At 50.9% G+C, this 17,769-nt stretch overlaps 2 protein-coding genes across 4 annotated transcripts; one reads left to right on the top strand and one right to left on the bottom strand.

Moving 5' to 3' along the window:
• Nucleotides 1–469: 469 nt before the first annotated feature.
• On the bottom strand, nt 470–11,366 carry znf142 (zinc finger protein 142). The gene is made up of 9 exons (XM_061225766.1): nt 11,120–11,366; nt 10,494–10,669; nt 9,814–10,344; nt 8,840–9,088; nt 7,582–8,391; nt 6,319–6,496; nt 3,070–5,959; nt 2,493–2,598; nt 470–2,242 (listed from the first exon to the last, which is right to left on the bottom strand). Exons 2-9 carry the CDS (start codon nt 10,576–10,578, stop codon nt 1,743–1,745), a joined length of 5,349 nt encoding a protein of 1,782 aa, XP_061081750.1. The 5' UTR covers nt 10,579–10,669; nt 11,120–11,366; the 3' UTR covers nt 470–1,742.
• On the top strand, nt 10,555–17,709 carry LOC133116665 (mitochondrial chaperone BCS1). Of its 3 annotated transcripts, none has more exons than XM_061226496.1 (8): nt 10,555–10,650; nt 11,828–12,302; nt 12,435–12,574; nt 13,121–13,315; nt 13,655–13,718; nt 14,712–14,884; nt 15,241–15,358; nt 16,873–17,709. In XM_061226496.1, exons 2-8 carry the CDS (start codon nt 11,983–11,985, stop codon nt 17,123–17,125), a joined length of 1,263 nt encoding a protein of 420 aa, XP_061082480.1. In that variant the 5' UTR covers nt 10,555–10,650; nt 11,828–11,982; the 3' UTR covers nt 17,126–17,709. The 3 variants fall into 3 exon arrangements, with proteins under 3 accessions (XP_061082480.1, XP_061082481.1, XP_061082479.1); XM_061226497.1 differs by lacking the exon at nt 10,555–10,650 and adding an exon at nt 11,048–11,315; XM_061226495.1 differs by lacking the exon at nt 10,555–10,650 and adding an exon at nt 11,385–11,683.
• Nucleotides 17,710–17,769: the final 60 nt, after the last annotated feature.

Here is a 17,769-nt window from a genome sequence, read left to right as displayed (position 1 = left end):
TTGGGAATCAAAGGGAGAGAGAACAAATATTCCCCCTTTCTTACTGAAGAGGCATTTGTTCATTATTTTACTGAACAAGCTTTTCTTAATCAAGTCCTTTCTGCTTCCCTTTATTTTGTGTGTTCAGGCTTCTTCCAGACCAGCTAAAGTTTGGGAATCAGCGCCGCTAACATTAAGGACAGCTGTGTGACAATTATTTCTGGACAAATTTCCCTTCCCTTTGAAAAAGTAATATTATTTAGCGGACGCTTTTATCAAAAAGCAATGTATAGTTGATTAGACTAAGCAGGAGACAGAGGAGCAATGTGGGGTTAAGGGCCTTGCTCAAGGGCCCAACAGCTGTGGGGATCTTATCGTGGCTACAGTTGGGGATTGAGCCACTGACTTTGTGGATCCCAGTCATGTACCTTAGCCACTAGGCTACAGGCTGCCCCTTTTAATAGTATTTTATCTTGTGAAAGGAGTCAACATTCATTTCTACCAAAGCTAGGCTATTCACTTTTACTTGGCTTGCAGCTATAAAATGGCACTTCCCTCTGGAACTATCATGGTGTTTAAGCAGAATGTTTGCGTAGAACTTTATGGAGCACAATTAGTAGAAAGCTTGTTTGTGTGGTTCTTTACAAGAGCCAATGTGTCAGCAGGAATAATACAGTATGCTTAATTTGCACAATCCTGCACTGAACTTTCAGCCTTGGACTAAATGCAATAATGTCACAGACATGTTCCCACAGTGCGTTTGCTCGATTTTCAGTTAATACTATGCACATTTTATTAATTATTGGACAACTTAATCAAATGTGCACTGTAATAAATTAAACACCTTTTCCTTAATAATAAGACTGGGTAAGCACTTCAAAACTCAGGCTATACTTCAGCCTCAGAAACACACAACCAATGTACAACAGCAGCTTTCATGACCTTATTTCATGCATTATTTCATGATGCATGTAAACTCATAACCATACCATTAAAGATTAACTGGCCAAAAGTTACATTTAGTGTCATCCTCCAAATACCCAAATATACAGTCAGTAGGATTACACTCATGAACACACAGCAAATCAAGTAGCTTCTACAAACCAGACAATTTTACAATAAATACAAAATACGTGAGAAAAACTCCTAACACAAATAATAAACAGAGTACCTATCAGATAATGATGCACTTTTATAACAAAGCAAGAGCAGATCCTGTGTATCAATCCAGTTCTGAAACTGACCTCTGTGTGAAACATAATCATACAACAGGCAGCGAGAACTCTTCTGTAAACAGTTTTTGAGTGGCATGTACACTGGGGACTTACACCAAAGAAGCACAATGAGTATATCAATCCCTATTATGATCTACACATTTAAATGTGAACTCAGGTGTTTCTGTGCGTGTAGCCATGGACTCCCAAGTGTCCATTTACACAGCTAATGATATAAAAACAACTAATGAATAATATAAAGATGAGTGTACTGGCACCAAATTAATACATTACTGAACACAAATTGAAAAAACAATAAGATTCCATAACAGAGACAAGGTTGTCAGCTGCTACACTGAGTGGTAGATACTGCCCTTCAATAAAAGAGGTATCCTGTAAGTGTTAATTTAGTGTGTTGTGCAACAGTGTATAGACGTCTGAGTATTTAAGTATTTATACCTTATTTACAAGCATTATTGCATTGTGGCAGAACCTGCAGGCCCATACAGTTGAGCAGTTTTAAAAATAAAAATGTGTGACTGCAGGGCTCTACGGTTCCTCTCCCTGATTGGCTGTGTCTGGTTCCACCCCCTGCCCCTGTGGCCCCTCCCCCTGTGGCCCCTCCTGCCCAGGCTCCAGACGGGCCTCCTGCAGGGACACTGTGTGGGGCCCGGGGTCCCTGCCCACCCCCTCCTCCACAGGCTGGTCGGGGTGGTGTCTCCTCAGGTGCTTCACCACCTGGAACTTCTGCTTGGCGGTGTAGGTGCAGTGCAGGCAGTGGAAGGGCTGGCTCTGGGTGTGGGTGAGGTAGTGGTGCCGGAGGCCCGCGGGCCAGCGGAATCCCCTGCGGCAGACCTTGCAGACGTAGGGCCGCGCCTCGCTGTGCTTGCGCTGGTGCGTCTGCAGCAGGAAGCGGGTCTTGAAGCCCTTGCCGCACTCCTCGCAGATGAAGCCGCGCGCCTCGCGGTGCCGGGTGTCGCGGTGGATGCGCAGGGCGTCCGCGCGGTTGGTGCGGTACTCGCACTCCTCGCACGCGTACGGCTTCGCTCCTGCAGGGGGGCAAGGGAAGCGGGGGGTTAGTGAGTGACGTTTGTGGTGGGTTCGACGGGCCGGCGGAACAGCAGCGTTATGGCCAGAGTTCAGCAACAGAGCGTTGCAGCGACCGCCGATGTGCAATGGATGTAGCTGGTCACAGTGACTTTTGGTTTATACTCGGGCCGACTGGAGTGCGTTTCATATATTTTTGCTAAGGACAACGACCGCAGTCGCTGGACTATAACCTGGCCTTTGGATGCGTACCCGTGTGTTTGGTCATGTGGTACTTCAGCTGGTTGACCCACTTGCACTTGTAGCCACACTCGGGACAGAGGTACTTCCGCTCCTCCTGATGAATCCTCATGTGGTACTGATGGGAAAACAAGAGGAAAGTTTTCACACTCCGGTCATCATTCACAGGGCATTCACCCATGTAGCAGTAGCACGTTAGCAAGAACAATCACACAGCTGTCATTCAGACCAGCTCGCATCGCAGGCAGAATAAACTCCCTGACAAAATCAGCTGGGCTTGTTTTGAGCTGGGCACTGTGAGGGTTCCGGGGTCATTACCTTTACATGTCAGGCATTTGTTGGAAGCCAAAACCAGGACAGTTAACCCTCCCTGAAGTATCTCACCTTGTAGTGGGTTAATCTACAACCCTGTCCAGCCCCTAATCCAGTCAAATGTGCTTCTTTGCCAGCCCAGTCTAATCATGATGCTACACGTCTACCCAGATGACCGCTCTAAGAATGTCAAAATGTAACCAGATTTAACAGGTGAAATTTTGAGTATTTTGTTGCATTGTTCTTATTTCGATGTTTTGGGTCAACCTAAACCCACCTTGAGGCGTGAGGGGTCAGCGCAGGCGTAGCTGCATTGCTCGCAGCGGTACGGCTTCTCCCCGGTGTGCACGCGCGAGTGCCAGGTGATCTTCTGCCGGTTGCGGGTGGAGTACTGACAGTCGGTGCACTGATAGAGCCGGGCGCCGCCATGGGAACGCACGTGCTGCTGGAACACCAGCTGGTGGCGGCAGCGGAAGTCGCACGCCGTGCACTTCAGGGGCTGGTCCTCCGGGGGGCCCTCCTCGTGCTGGTCCAGCAGGTGCTGCGCCAGGGCCTGCTTTTCACGGGCGGCGAACGGGCAGCACGGGCACCGCTGGGCGAAGTGCGTCTTGCGGTGCTCCTCCAGCGCCGGGCGGGTGTCGAAGCGCTCGCTGCAGACGGGGCACTGGAGCTGGGGGTGCTGGCGGAGGGCGTGGGCCTTCAGCGTGGCCTGGCTGCGGCAGGTGAAGGGGCAGCCGGGGCAGGCCAGGGTCCGGGGCTCCTGGTGCAGCCGTAGGCGGTGCTGCTTCAGGGCGGTGTCGGAGCTGAAGCGGGCGGAGCACAGGGCGCAGGCGTGGGACAGCGCCCCCGTGTGGCAGCTGAGGGTGTGGCGGCTGACGTCGTTGGGGCTGTAGCCGCTGTAGTCGCAGGCGGGGCAGAAGTGCGTGGGCCGGCGCTCGTGGACGCGCTGCCGGTGCAGCCGCAGTTTGGACGTGGTGCCGAAGGTCTGCCGGCACTGGGGGCAGGCGTGCCGGCCCACGCCCGTGTGCAGGGACTCGTGGGCCTCCAGCCGGTAGCGGCGCGTGGTGCTGAAGCCGCAGAAGCGGCAGGCGTGGGGCTTGGCGCCCTGGTGTTTGAGGGCCACGTGCTGCAGCAGGCAGCGGGCCTGCTTGCAGGTGAAGGAGCACAGCTCACACTGGAGGCGGGCCCTGCTGCCCCGGGCCGCTGCAGGCTTCTTCCCGCCGTGGACCCGCGCGTGCCGTTCCAGGGTCTCCCGCGATTTGGCCACGAACGAGCAGAGCCCGCACTGGACGTCACCCGGCTTCAGGCAGCCTCTTGCTCGGTGGCGGTCTAGCGCCCTCTTCTGATGGCACAGGAAAGGACAGCTGGGGCAGGCGAGGCGTGCGGGGGACTTCCTGTCCTTCGCCAGTCCGCCCGTGCGCTCCTCCCCTCCTTCCTCACTCCCGTAGTCTTCATCACCATCGTCGTCGTCCTCCTCCGTTTCCGCAGACTTGAGCGGTTTGTGTTTCTCCGAGTTTCTGCCGCCCTTTTGCTTCAAGGTTTTAACTGTGCAAGCGGTGCAGTGCCTCTCTATGGTGGTGAGCCTACCGGAAGTGAAGGAGCACCGGATACATTTGAACCTGCCACCCTCTTCCCTGTATCTCAATACACCCTCCAACATGGAGGACTTGAGGGCAGAATCTGGCTCCGTTGGGTCTGTAGTCGTGGTCCTCTCTCTGTCCTCCTCCCGGGGCGTGGGGCGGGCTCCAGCGGCGCTGGGCGTTTCCTCCTCTGTCCCAGGCTGAGGCGGGGCGGCTGCCGGCTCGCTGGTCTCGTTACCGTGGGCAACAGAGCCTGACTGACGACCCGGGGGTGTGGTTTCTCCGGGAGGCGCTGCCCCGCCCTGGCCAGCCGCGGGGAGGGGGACCCTGCGGCGCTGCCTGAGGGTGACGGGGCACTTCCTGCGCCCGTGCGTGTCCAGGCCCCGCTGCTGTTTGAACTGGGCGCCGCAGTCCGGGCAGCGGAGCGGGAGCTGGCGTGCCGTGCAGGCGGAGCGGCAGTGCTGGGCGAGGGACGCCTGCGTGCGCGTCACACAGGGGCAGCGGGCACAGCGGTACACCCGCGCCTTGGTCTGCACCAGCAGCATCTGCACCCGGCCCTCCAGCACCAGCGCCTCCGCCTGCTCCCTGTCCCGCCGCTTCAGCGCCTTCAGGAGGCCCTCCGAGCCCAAGGGCCCCTCCGCCGGTCCTGAGAGAGGCCCGTCCCCCTCTACCCCCGGAGTGCGGCCCGGGGCAGCCCCTCCTGCCACGCCCTGTGCCCCCCCCTTACTCCCCGCCTCACTGGGAGCTCTGCCTCCCTCTTCATCGCTCTGCTCCTCGCAGTCCTCCACGGAGGCCTGGTCTTCCTCTGCGAGCCTTTGAGCCGGGTCGCTGAGCGGTCTCTCTAAACCGGCTCCCCCCACCTTCTCAGTGTCGCCGGGCATACCAACCACATCCGCGCATTCGCCACTCGCCACGGGGGTCAGAACTAGAGTGCAGCACTCCTCCTGCTCATCGACCAATTCGCCGTGCGGCTGCACTCCAGTGACGGACGCCTCTCGGTTCGCGGTGACAGAACTGCCCTGAGCATCCGGGACATTTTCCTCCTGGCCTGCGCCGGGACCAAAACCAGCGACCTCAAAAACGCAGTCCCTCCCGCCCGTGTTTGGCGGTTCCCCCGCCGCGCGGTGGGGGTCCCCCCCGCTCCCCCCCGCGGGGCAGAAGCCCTGGGACGCGGCGGCGGCGGCGTTCTCGCGCTCCCGCTGGGCGTAGCGCTGCAGCCAGGCCGTGTCGCCGGGCAGGTAGCCGTGCGCCTTGCGCTTGTGCAGGAACAGGCTGGGGCTGCTGTAGGTGCAGTAGGAGCAGAGCGCGCAGCGGAAGGCCCGCTGACGCGTGTGCTTGCAGTTCTCGTGGTTGTGCAGCGCCTGGCGGTACTGCGTGCGGTAGGGGCAGTACGTGCACTGGAAGACGGGCGGCTGGTACTCCCCGCCCTGCGCGTGCCTCTGCTGCATGTGCCGGCGCAGCTCGTACTTGCGCTTGCAGGAGAAGGCGCACACCTCGCACATCAGAGACTTCTCCTGGTGCCGCAGCTTGTGGCTGCTCAGCTGGTCGGCACGGTGACAGCGGTACGAACACTGGTCACACTGGTACCTGCGGGGACAGCCGACAAACCAAACGGATGAAAACTCATTCTATACTTTACGCATAATCATCGCTTGTTTACATAGTCAGTTACACTTAATTAGGAATTTATTTTTTAGACTTATTGGTCTTCTCAACTTAAGAGTTATGATGTGTTGTGTGTTCAGAGATGCTCTGCTGCATACCTCTGTTGTAATGTGTGGCTATTTGCGTTACTGTCACCTTCCTGTCAGCATTGACCAGTCTGGCCATTCTCCTCTGACGTCTCATTAATCAGGTGTTTTTGCTGGCAGAACTGCAGATACCATACCATGACCAGATCCCATCTATATTTCTAACAAGGAAAAAGTACAAATGGATAAACTCACCGGAGGTCTCCCGCATGCTTGCGCATGTGCACATTGAGGTAGTGTTTCCACTTGGTGACGTAGCCACACTCTGAACACATGTGGTTCTTATCGTCAGAGTGTGTCAACATGTGCTTAGAGAGATACGTCTCATCCCTACACCGGAAATTACACAGCTTGCACTTGTGGGGCTTTTCACCTGGAAAAAAACAATTACATCGAGCATGTTAAAAGCACATCAACAACACCGTGCTCTGATACAGTATGTAAGGACACACACACAGTCACACAAACTGTGCTCTGATACAGTATGTGAGGAAACACACACACTGCTCTCTCATACAGTATGTGAGGAGACACACAGTAACACACACTGCTCTCTCATACAGTATGTGAGGAAACACACACACTGCTCTCTCATACGGTATGTAAGGACACACACAGTAACACACACAGTAACACACGTAGTAACACACGCAGTAACAAACGCAGTAACACACGCAGTAACACACGCAGTAACAAACGCAGTAACAAACGCAGTAACACACGTAGTAACACACGCAGTAACACACACAGTAACAAACGCAGTCACACGTAGTAACACACGTAGTAACACACGCAGTAACACACGCAGTAACAAACGCAGTAACACACGTAGTAACACAAGCAGTAACACACGTAGTAACACACGCAGTAACACACGCAGTAACACACACAGTAACAAACGCAGTAACACACGCAGTAACACACGCAGTAACACACGCAGTAACACACGTAGTAACACACGCAGTAACAAACGCAGTAACAAACGCAGTAACACACGTAGTAACACAAGCAGTAACACACGTAGTAACACACGCAGTAACACACGCAGTAACACACACTGCTCTCTCATACAGTATGTGAGGAAACACACACACTGCTCTCTCATACGGTATGTAAGGACACACACAGTAACACACACAGTAACACACGTAGTAACACACGCAGTAACACACGCAGTAACACACGCAGTAACACACGCAGTAACACACGCAGTAACACACGCAGTAACACATGTAATAACACACACAGTAACACACGCAGTAACACATGTAGTAACACATGCAGTAACACACACAGTAACACATGTAGTAACACACGCAGTAACACATGCAGTAACACACACTGCTCTCTCATACAGTACGTAAGGACACACACGCAATAACACACGCAGTAACACACGCAGTAACACACGCAGTAACACATGTAGTAACACACGCAGTAACACACGCAGTAACACACCGGTGTGCAGGAGCATGTGCCTGCCCAGCACGCGCTTGTGTGCGGTGACGAAGCCGCACTGTGTGCAGCGGTGGGTCTTCTCGTTGGCGTGCAGGCGGCCCAGGTGGGCGCTGAACTCCACGGGGTTGAAGGTGGTGAAGGGGCAGAACGTGCAGCGCAGCTCCTGGGGGCCGGGGTGGCCCTGGCGCTTGTGCTGCTGGAAGCGGCTCTTGTTGGAGCAGGAGAAGGGGCAGAGCGGGCAGTGGAAGGCCTGGTGCGTGCGCAGGTGCTGCTCCATGGCCTCCCGGCTCCCGAACACGGCCGCGCACGCGTGGTGGCTGCACTCCACGGCCCGCAGCCCGTGGGCCTCGCCCGCGTGCCGCTGCAGCTCCCTGCGGTCGGCGCTCTCGAAGGCGCAGCCCTCCTGGAAGCAGCGGATGGGCCGGGCGCCGGGCGCCGAGCGGTGCGTCTTCATGTGCGCCTTCAGGGCGCGGCTGAGGCGGAAGGTCTTGCCGCAGCTGGGGCAGGGGTAGTCCTCCTGCGCCTCCTGCCCGTGGACGCTGGACAGGTGCCGGCGCAGGGAGTTGCGCTCCACGGCGCGGTAGCTGCACAGGGGGCAGCGGTGCGGCTTGGTGCCCGCCTCGCGGAGCAGGTGCACACGCAGCTTGCTCCGGCTGGTGAAGAAGTGCAGGCAGGTGGGGCACTGCAGCCGCGGGTCGGGGAAGTGCAGGTGCAGGTGCTCCAGCAGGTGGGTGCGCTTCTTAAAGCAGCGCCGGCACTCAGGGCAGATGTGCGTGCGGAAGAGGTGCTCCGAGCCCTCGGCTACGTGACCTACAGGAGAGAGCACAGCCGGTTAACCATAACCTCTCTTTTCACTAACACACTGAGCGCCACAATTATTGGCAGAACATCCCATTTCACTCGTACTGTGAGCTCCACAATTGTAGACACTCTTGATAAAATGAGGCTGTATATAATAAACAGCACTTATAATCTTATGTTACGTTATGTTCAAACATATGGAGAAACGATGTACTTTTTTTTCAATACATTAACTCATGTTTCAATGTTTTTGTATTAAGTTAAGTCATCAAATCTTTTCTTATATTTTTAAACATAACATATATTGTTATTAATATCTGTGTTGTTTACTAATTGCAGCCTTTATTCTTCATTTTTATCAAGCATGCCAGTAATTCTGTAGGCCACTGTATATGTATAAATGCAAGGCCAAAGAGATGCAGGTGAAACCCCTCAGGGGGCACTGAATAAGAGTTACATTCGGAGCCTGCGGTCGCTGTAATCCCAGCCCCCAGCTTCTCTTCTCTCGCTTTTTTTCTGCTGCGCTGCTCGTGCTCCTCCTCCTCTTCCTCCTCCTCCTCCTCCTCCTCCTCTTGAGACCCATCGGCAGTAGGAGGAGTGTTGGTCGGGGACCTTCTCCGTCTCCCTCGTACACACAGCCTGTCCTCACGCGACTCCGGCCCTCTTGAGCAAGCCTCCATTTTCTCGGTGTCGTCAGCTTTGTCCCCTGATGAACAAGAAACAAGACTATTTACAGCAATGATGTGGAGTGTGGAGTGCAGAGCACACACTACTCAGTGTAGCTACTAACATACAGTACATACTACTCAGTGTAGCTACTAACATACAGTACATACTACTCAGTGTAGCTACTAACATACAGTACATACTACTCAGTGTAGCTACTAACATACAGTACATACTACTCAGTGTAGCTACTAACATACAGTACATACTACTCAGTGTAGCTACTAACATACAGTACATACTACTCAGTGTAGCTACTAACATACAGTACATACTACTCAGTGTAGCTACTAACATACAGTACATACTACTCAGTGTAGCTACTAACATACAGTACATTACTTTTCTGCACTGGGGTTGAGTAGCTATATTATACTGAGTAGCTACTAGCATAGAGTACATTCTATCTGCAGCATAGAACACATTCTAAACCACGATCATCAACAACAATTAAGAGTTCACAGCATGCAACATTAATGCTGAACTTTAGTAACATACTAAATATTGACTTAAGACCACTTGATATAAATGGTATAATCCTGAGGTTTGTAGTTAACAGTTTGTTGGATACAAAATGCTGGCTGCTCGTATTTTCGTTGCAATACATAGCATTTCATTATGGTGCATTTCAAATGTCAACACTGACACCTGTAAGCACAAGACAGGAAATGGAAAGACCAAGCGTACACACATAGACGCCCTTACTTTCATCGCCAGCGCCAGGTCGGTGACTCCTCCGACAGTGCTCGCCAAACTGCTTGGCGTTTGCGGTTGTGAAGTCGCACTGGGTGCAGTGGAAAGGCATGTGGCTGCGGCGGTGTTTCTCCATCTCTTCCGCTGTACGGAACGCCAGGCAACAGGAGCGGAGCGCGCAGGGGACGAGCTTCAGAGAGTGAGTGACGCGCAGGTGCGTCTGGTACTCCCGTCGGTCTGCACCCGTGAACTGGCAGCCCGGTTCTGAACAATGCACCGGGCCTGCCGGCTCCACCGCATGGCTCCTAAAGTGTCTCTTCAAGGAGCTGGGAAGCGGGAAGGTCTCGTCGCACAGCGGACACCTGTATAAGTCCGAATGAGTCTTTACTACAGCCTCCTCCGACGTCAGCATGTGTGGAGCGGTGGAAGTTGAAGGTGAAACGAGGCAAGGATGAGACGAAAAAAGATTGCTGTCGGGAAAATTCTGCTCGCACTTCTCACAGTGGTACAATCCTTCGGTCTCCAGTGACACGTCTGTTAATTCTGTTGAAGATAAAAATGGCACATCTGTCATTAAACACTGTCATATTATAAGCGCTTTATACATTACTGCCATGCTTAATTGCATCTCAGCAACAGGTCCTGTCAAGTTTATGTTTGTAAATACGGAGGTATAAAGGCAGTGGTATTACCGATTGTGTCACCGCTCACAATTTTTTCTAGAAGTACTTCTGTGGAGGTGCTGTGATCCGCAGACATCACCGAGTTTGTGTCCATTGTTGCTCCGGAAGATTATTCGGTTTTCATGATGTGATGGTTGTCGTTGACCACCCAGAAACAGACTGGCAGGTGTTTTCCTTGTTATTTTCTTAATATATAATTCACATAACACAAAAATAGCGTGTGTTCATGCCTATAATGCATTTTTTTTACTAGTGAGCAGGGTTTCTAGACAATAACGCAATACATGTTGTTTATCTACACTTATATAGAAAGACAGATGCACAATGTTGTCCTTATAATTATAGATAAAAAAGTGGTACGTGTAGTTAACAGACAGTTCAGCGCTGCATATCCAAAAACAAATTAGGACCTCCTGCGTGAGCTTTCGAGGGTTATGTCTCTGAAAAACAGCGCATTTTAGTTAGCCTACCTAGCTTGCTAAATTCAATCTTCAAGCCGTTCATTTAAAAAATGATTTATTTGGATTAATAACGTCAACACCGCCAAACAATATGCTATAAACGAGAGAGGTGTTTTAAAACACAGCAGCATAGTTTCACAACCGTAGCGAACTGAATTATTGACAGTTACTCACATCGTACCGCGTCCGCTTGTCTGAGTCGCCATTTTTGTTTATTTTTGGTTTGGGTGGTGTGCAGCATCAAATTCCTCCACTAGGCAAGCATGTCCACAAAATCCTTTGGTTGCAAAATTATGGATAATAGATAAATACTTTAGTAATGTATAAATCTTTTAAAACATGTGTAAAGCTGCATCGTCCTCCGAAATTGGTAAATGTATGATATTTTGTGATTTTCCTAAAAACGTAAGAACTATACTTACTAGCTCATTTTTCCTAACGGACACATTTAGCTGAAGAACAGCGGAAGTTTTTAGAGGTCGCCATGTGATTTGTCGGGTGAAATACCGTTCAGGACTAATGTCTGTGTTGAATTCACAGGATTGGTTGGCGGTCTTAACAAAATAACATATATATTTACGTAGCGAAAGTTTCTGGCAAATAGCTTACTTTCTAGTTATATTCTGCTGTATAACATATGTATATGCACACAGTAACAACCCTGACAACATATAGCTTAATAGTTAGCCAGGTCAAAACCAGCTAGCTAGCGATGCTTTTGTCAGACGTGACATACATGTGAGTAGCTGGCTATATTTTTTATTGTCATGATTTAGTACAGCATTATTTAGTCGCTCCTACGCCATGCTATATAATAGCAAGGCTATTGAATAATTCTAATAAAATAATCGTAAGCGTTCTATTTTCCTCTCTGTCTTGCAGGTTGTTCTTATGCTCCAGGTGCTTTTGCCTGTGATGGCTTAGTCTGAGTTCAGCTTGCCAAACCCGTTGAATGCTCAATTCAAGTGTAAAATTCAGGTCCACGATCATCTTTTCTAGGCAAAAGGTTTTTGCACCATTGTGTAACCTTTAAGGCCATGCCCCTTTCAGATTTTTTGGGGGCTCTGAAGGATAACCCCTATTTTGGGGCTGGCTTTGGGCTGGTGGGGGTTGGCACAGCGCTTGCTTTGGCCAGGAAGGGGGCTCAAGTTGGCATGATATTCTTTCGGCGAAATTACATGATCACTCTGGAGGTCCCCAGCCGGGACAAGAGCTACCATTGGCTGCTCAGCTGGATCACCAAACACGCCCGTCACACACAGCACCTGAGTGTGGAGACCTCCTACCTGCAGCATGAGAGCGGCCGCATTCAGACCCAGTTCGACTTTCACCCCAGCCCCGGGAACCACATAATCTGGTGAGAGGGCACTATCTGCACCGTCAGTACACCCTGAGTAAAACTGAGGCTGCCAGTGCTACGCACTGAGAATGCACACAGCCATAGCCTGCTGTAGGTGACGTGCTTGGGCTTGTGCACGCCTGGCTGCAGGTACAAACACAAGTGGATCCGAGTGGAGAGGACCAGGGAGAAGCAGATGGTAGACCTCCACACGGGCACGCCGTGGGAGTCTGTCACTTTCACCTCGCTGGGGAGGGACCGCAACGTCTTCTTCAACATCCTGCAGGAAGGTAGTGCCACTGAAACGGCAGCTGTGTGTCCCCAAAGCCCCTGATCTAATCTCCTCCATGCAGGCTGTAGCCCAAAGCCCCTGATCTAATCTCCTCCATGCAGGCTGTAGCCCAAAGCCCCTGATTTAATCTCCTCCATGCAGGCTGTAGCCCAAAGCCCCTGATCTAATCTCCTCCATGCAGGCTGTAGCCCAAAGCCCCTGATCTAATCTCCTCCATGCAGGCTGTAGCCCAAAGCCCCTGATTTAATCTCCTCCATGCAGGCTGTAGCCCAAAGCCCCTGATCTAATCTCCTCCATGCAGGCTGTAGCCCAAAGCCCCTGATCTAATCTCCTCCATGCAGGCTGTAGCCCAAAACCCCTGATCTAATCTCCTCCATGCAGGCTGTAGCCCAAAGCCCCTGATCTAATCTCCTCCATGCAGGCTGTAGCCCAAAGCCCCTGATCTAATCTCCTCCATGCAGGCTGTAGCCCAAAGCCCCTGATTTAATCTCCTCCATATTACATGCTATCATTACATATTGCTGAAGCTGTATGATGTGGCTAGCGCGGGAGCTGGCTCTGAAGCAGGAGGAGGGCCGCACGGTGATGTACACGGCCATGGGGGCGGAGTGGAGGCCGTTTGGGTTCCCGCGGCGACGGCGGCCCCTCAGTTCGGTGGTGCTGGATCACGGAGTGGGCGAGAGGATCGTGGACGACGTGAAGGAGTTCATCGAACATCCCAAGTGGTACACAGACCGAGGTGTGTGTTCCCGCTCTGCCACAGGGGGGTGTACTAAACTGAGTCTGTGTACTCAACTTGTTTTGTAGTCCAGGGATTTCATACAGAAGGGTTAGCGTGTGTACTAAACTTGTTTTGTAGTGCAGGGATTTCATACAGAAGGGTTAGCGTGTGTGTACTAAACTGGTTTTGTAGTCCAGGGATTTCATACAGAAGGGTTAGCGTGTGTGTACTCAACTTGTTTTGTAGTCCAGGGATTTCATACGGAAGGGTTAGCGTGTGTACTAAACTTGTTTTGTAGTGCAGGGATTTCATACAGAAGGGTTAGCGTGTGTGTACTAAACTTGTTTTGTAATCCAGGGATTCCGTACAGAAGGGGCTACCTGCTTTATGGCCCCCCGGGCTGTGGAAAGAGCAGCTTCATGTGAGTAACTTCCTGGGTTATTCAGCCCTTCTCATGTCTTCTGAGAAAACTGATTCCGAAGCGCAACAGTCCTGTAATAAAAAGGGGTGTGTCTTACCTGTGTTGACAATCCCTTTTTTTGTGTGTGTGTGTTTGTGTTTGTACGTGTGTGTGTTTGTACGTGTGTGTGTGTTTGTACGTGAGTGTGTGTGTGTGTGTGTGTGTTTGTGTGTGTGTGTGTGTTTGTGTGTGTGTGTGTTTGCACGTGTGTGTGTGTGTGTGTGTGTGTTTGTACGTGAGTGTGTGTGTGTGTGTTTGTGTGTGTGTGTGTTTGCACGTGTGTGTGTGTGTGTGTGTTTGAACGTGAGTGTGTGTGTGTGTGTGTTTGTACGTGTGTTTGTACGTGTGTGTGTGTGTGTTTGTACGTGAGTGTGTGTGTGTGTGTTTGCACGTGTGTGTGTGTGTGTGTACGTACGTGTGTGTGTGTGTGTGTGTGCGTGTTTGCGCGTGTGTGTGTGTGTGTGTGTGTGTGTTTGTACGTGAGTGTGTGTGTGTGTGTTTGTGTGTGTGTGTGTTTGCACGTGTGTGTGTGTGTGTGTGTGTGTGTGTTTGTACGTGAGTGTGTGTGTGTGTGTTTGCACGTGTGTGTGTGTGTGTGTGTGTGTACGTACGTGTGTGTGTGTGTGTGTGTGTGTGTGTGTGTGTATGTGTGTGTGTGTGTGTGTTTGTACGTGTGTGTGTGTGTGTGTGTGTGTGTGTGTGTGTTTGTACGTGTGTGTGTGTGTGTGTGTGTGTGTGTGTGTATGTGTGTGTGTGTGTGCGTGTTTGCGCGTGTGTGTGTGTGTGTGTGTACGTATGTGTGTGTGTGTGTGTGTGTGTGTGTATGTGTGTGTGTATGTGTGTGTGTGTGTGTGTGTGTGTTTGCACGTGTGTGTGTGTGTGTGTGTGTGTGTGTGTATGTGTGTGTGTGTGTGTGCGTGTTTGCGCGTGTGTGCACACGTTTGTGTGTTTCAGAACAGCCCTTGCCGGGGAGCTGGGCTACAGTATCTGTCTGATGAGCCTCAGCGACCGCAGTCTGTCTGACGACCGGCTCAACCACCTGCTGAGCGTGGCCCCGCAGCAGAGCCTCATCCTGCTGGAGGACGTGGACGCAGCCTTCATCAGCCGAGAGCTGCTGCCCACTGAGAGTACGGGACGGGCGTGGGGCGTGGGGCGTGCGTAGTGTGTACTCAACAGTGTGTAGTGTGTACTAAACTGTGTGCTTAGTGTGTACTAGACTGTGTGTAGTGTGTACTAAACAGAGTGCGTAGTGTGTACGAAACTGTGTGCTTAGTGTGTACTAGACTGTGTGTAGTGTGTACTAAACAGAGTGCGTAGTGTGTACGAAACTGTGCGTAGTGTGTACTCAACTGACTACGTAGTGTGTACTGAATGGAGTGCACTCATTGCTGCTGGTCTCTGCTCTCAGACCCTCTGGCATACCAGGGTGTGTGTGTGTAGTGTGCACTAAACAGAGTGTACTAAGCAGAGTCTCTGCTGTTAGACCCTCTGGCGTACCAGGGCATGGGGAGGCTGACCTTCAGTGGCCTACTGAACGCGCTGGATGGGGTGGCGTCCTCAGAAGCCAGGATCGTCTTCATGACCACCAACTTCATCGAGAGGTATGTCCCTCACTACGCCTCCTGTATTCAGCCAACTCCCAGGTGTTGAATTATTTTCCTTACAAAAATAGCTTACTAAAAAGGCCAAATATAACTGTACAAAGTACATGTATAGCTACACAAATACGGAAACACAAGTGAATGAGGGGTACAAAGTGTACTGAAAGCAGGTGCTTTCACAAAGGTGTGCGTCCTAAAAATGTTGGACAGGCTAATGTTACACATGATTTGCCACAGATTTATATTAGGGATATCAATCTTGGGTATGAGTAGGCAGATATGCCAAGTCAGTGAACCATCAGTTGACAGTTGTACAGAGAGGGATGCTATTTTGGTGTGTAAAACGGATACAATCCGACCGCATCCTGCCCTGAAACTGCGGTTCTGTGATATGGTGTAGTTAATCTCCTCAGGACAGTGTTGTGAAACTGCAGTACTGTGATATGGTGTAGTTAATCTCCTCAGGACAGTGTTGTGAAACTGCAGTACTGTGATATGGTGTAGTTAATCTCCTCAGGACAGTGTTGTGAAACTGCAGTAGTGTGATATGGTGTAGTTAATCTCCTCAGGACAGTGTTGTGAAACTGCAGTAGTGTGATATGGTGTAGTTAATCTCCTCAGGACAGTGTTGTGAAACTGCGGTTCTGTGATATGGTGTAGTTAATCTCCTCAGGACAGTGTTGTGAAACTGCAGTACTGTGATATGGTGTAGTTAATCTCCTCAGGACAGTGTTGTGAAACTGCCATAAGGTCTGGGTGCACAGTTTGCTAACAGGCTGTGTAAATACTCTCCAGCTGTGAAAGCAGAGAGGGCATGCTCATCAAGTCGGGTTCTGCACTTCTGTTTACCTTTGGAAAATCAAAAACCACTCCCAAGATTTGGTCATGCACTTGCAATTGCTAGAATTCAACACAAGGAGCGGGGATCAGCAGGTGGTGCTGGTTTTGGCCGGTGTTAAATTCCCCATGTTGAAGTGGCACTGTAGCACCCTGGCTATGAGCTAGGCTAACTCTGAGGCAGCATGCTCCATTCCCAGCTTGAACAAGATACTTACCCAGAATTCCTTAAGTCAATGTCCAGTGGGAGAAAGTGATTGTATGTAAAACCATGATAAGATAACCAACATGATAAGAACAGGCCATTCAGCCCAGCAATGCTCGCCTTTTCCCCACCATTGAAGTGCAGTGAACATACTGCACAGTTTACCTGAAAGCTTGATGGTATGTAGCACTGTATCAAGCTTGACATGTGTTCAAGATGGCAGACTAACAGTTGCACAGCAAACTAAAATGGCTGCTGATGGGGAAATCACAGAGAGAATAGTTGACAATTATTTGTCTGTTATAATACACTTTCATCTGTGTAATATTAGTTCTTACCTTTAAAAAAAATGCACAGGTAAGCAACGAAGCAGCTAGCCGGCTTGTTAGAACTAAGTCGCATCCATCTGTGTTAAAACGGTGCTGGTGGCAAACTAAACAGAATGTCCCGTGTGTGGGTGCTCCTGCCGCAGGTTGGACCCGGCTCTGATCCGCCCGGGCCGGGTGGATGTGAAGCAGTACGTGGGCCACTGCACGTCCTGGCAGCTGGCCCAGATGTTCCGCAGGTTCTACCCGGACGAGCCCGAGCAGGAGGGGGAGCGGTTCTCCCAGCGCGCCCTGGAGCAGCACCCCGAGCTCAGCGCCGCCCAGGTGCAGGGCCACTTCATGCTCTTCAAAACGGACGCCGCCGGGTCCATAAACAACGTGTCACAGATCAGGGCGTGACGCCGGGACCGCAGCTAGCGCTGGAGACCGCTGCTCTGGACCTAACCGCTGTCAACCAGCAAAGGACTTTATACATCCAGTGCCAATGTGCTCATTTTCATAAAATTAAACACCACTTGGTCAGTAATAAGTTGCAAATTGTGCTGGACCTTGTCGTGTATAAAATTAGTTTGCTGTGGTTTATGACCCATACAAATGGTTACTGAGGAGTAAAAGCTGTTGTCGTCGGATGAACATCGTTTAACCCAGGACTTTTGCTCTGCGATCCAAAATGAACGTGACACTGATTGACCTGGAGACTGAAATGTTTTTCTGCGCAGGTAATGGTTTGCATGTTACACAGACTGGGGATTATCTTTCCTGGTTATTTTTCCTAAATTTAATAACCACAAGCATATTGCCTGTATTCGAAAAGGAGTTGGTCTTAACAGCAATCTCATTCGTGGTCCAGTAGCTTGCGATTCTGATGATGCTTATTTTGAAAAAAAATGTCAGAGTTGCAGTTGTGTCATTGTGTTTTTTTTTTGTGTACCTGTTTTTCAGGACTATTTTTGTATGTGAAAGTAAATTCCCAATCAGTGCAATACCCTTCAGCTGTCACCCCTGATAATTGTATTTGTTTCTATGAAACACTGACACCTAGA

This window comes from Conger conger, chromosome 17, assembly GCF_963514075.1.
Source record: "Conger conger chromosome 17, fConCon1.1, whole genome shotgun sequence".
NCBI classification, from domain to species: Eukaryota; Metazoa; Chordata; class Actinopteri; order Anguilliformes; family Congridae; genus Conger; species Conger conger.
Note: the sequence above shows the minus strand (reverse complement) of the source record. Positions and strands in the feature narration are given on the sequence as shown.

Excerpts from the sequence above, each read along its gene's own strand:
- LOC133116665 (XM_061226496.1), top strand. The coding sequence starts at position 11,983 with ATGCCCCTTTCAGATTTTTTGGGGGCTCTGAAGGATAACCCCTATTTT. Across the intron at positions 12,575-13,120 it reads CTTCAACATCCTGCAGGAAG|CGCGGGAGCTGGCTCTGAAG; the intron begins GTAGTGCCACTG and ends TGATGTGGCTAG. Across the intron at positions 15,359-16,872 it reads ACCACCAACTTCATCGAGAG|GTTGGACCCGGCTCTGATCC; the intron begins GTATGTCCCTCA and ends CTCCTGCCGCAG.
- znf142 (XM_061225766.1), bottom strand. The coding sequence starts at position 10,578 with ATGGACACAAACTCGGTGATGTCTGCGGATCACAGCACCTCCACAGAA. Across the intron at positions 6,497-7,581 it reads GCACATGCTCCTGCACACCG|GTGAAAAGCCCCACAAGTGC; the intron begins GTGTGTTACTGC and ends GTTTTTTTCCAG. Across the intron at positions 2,243-2,492 it reads CCACATGACCAAACACACGG|GAGCGAAGCCGTACGCGTGC; the intron begins GTACGCATCCAA and ends GCCCCCCTGCAG.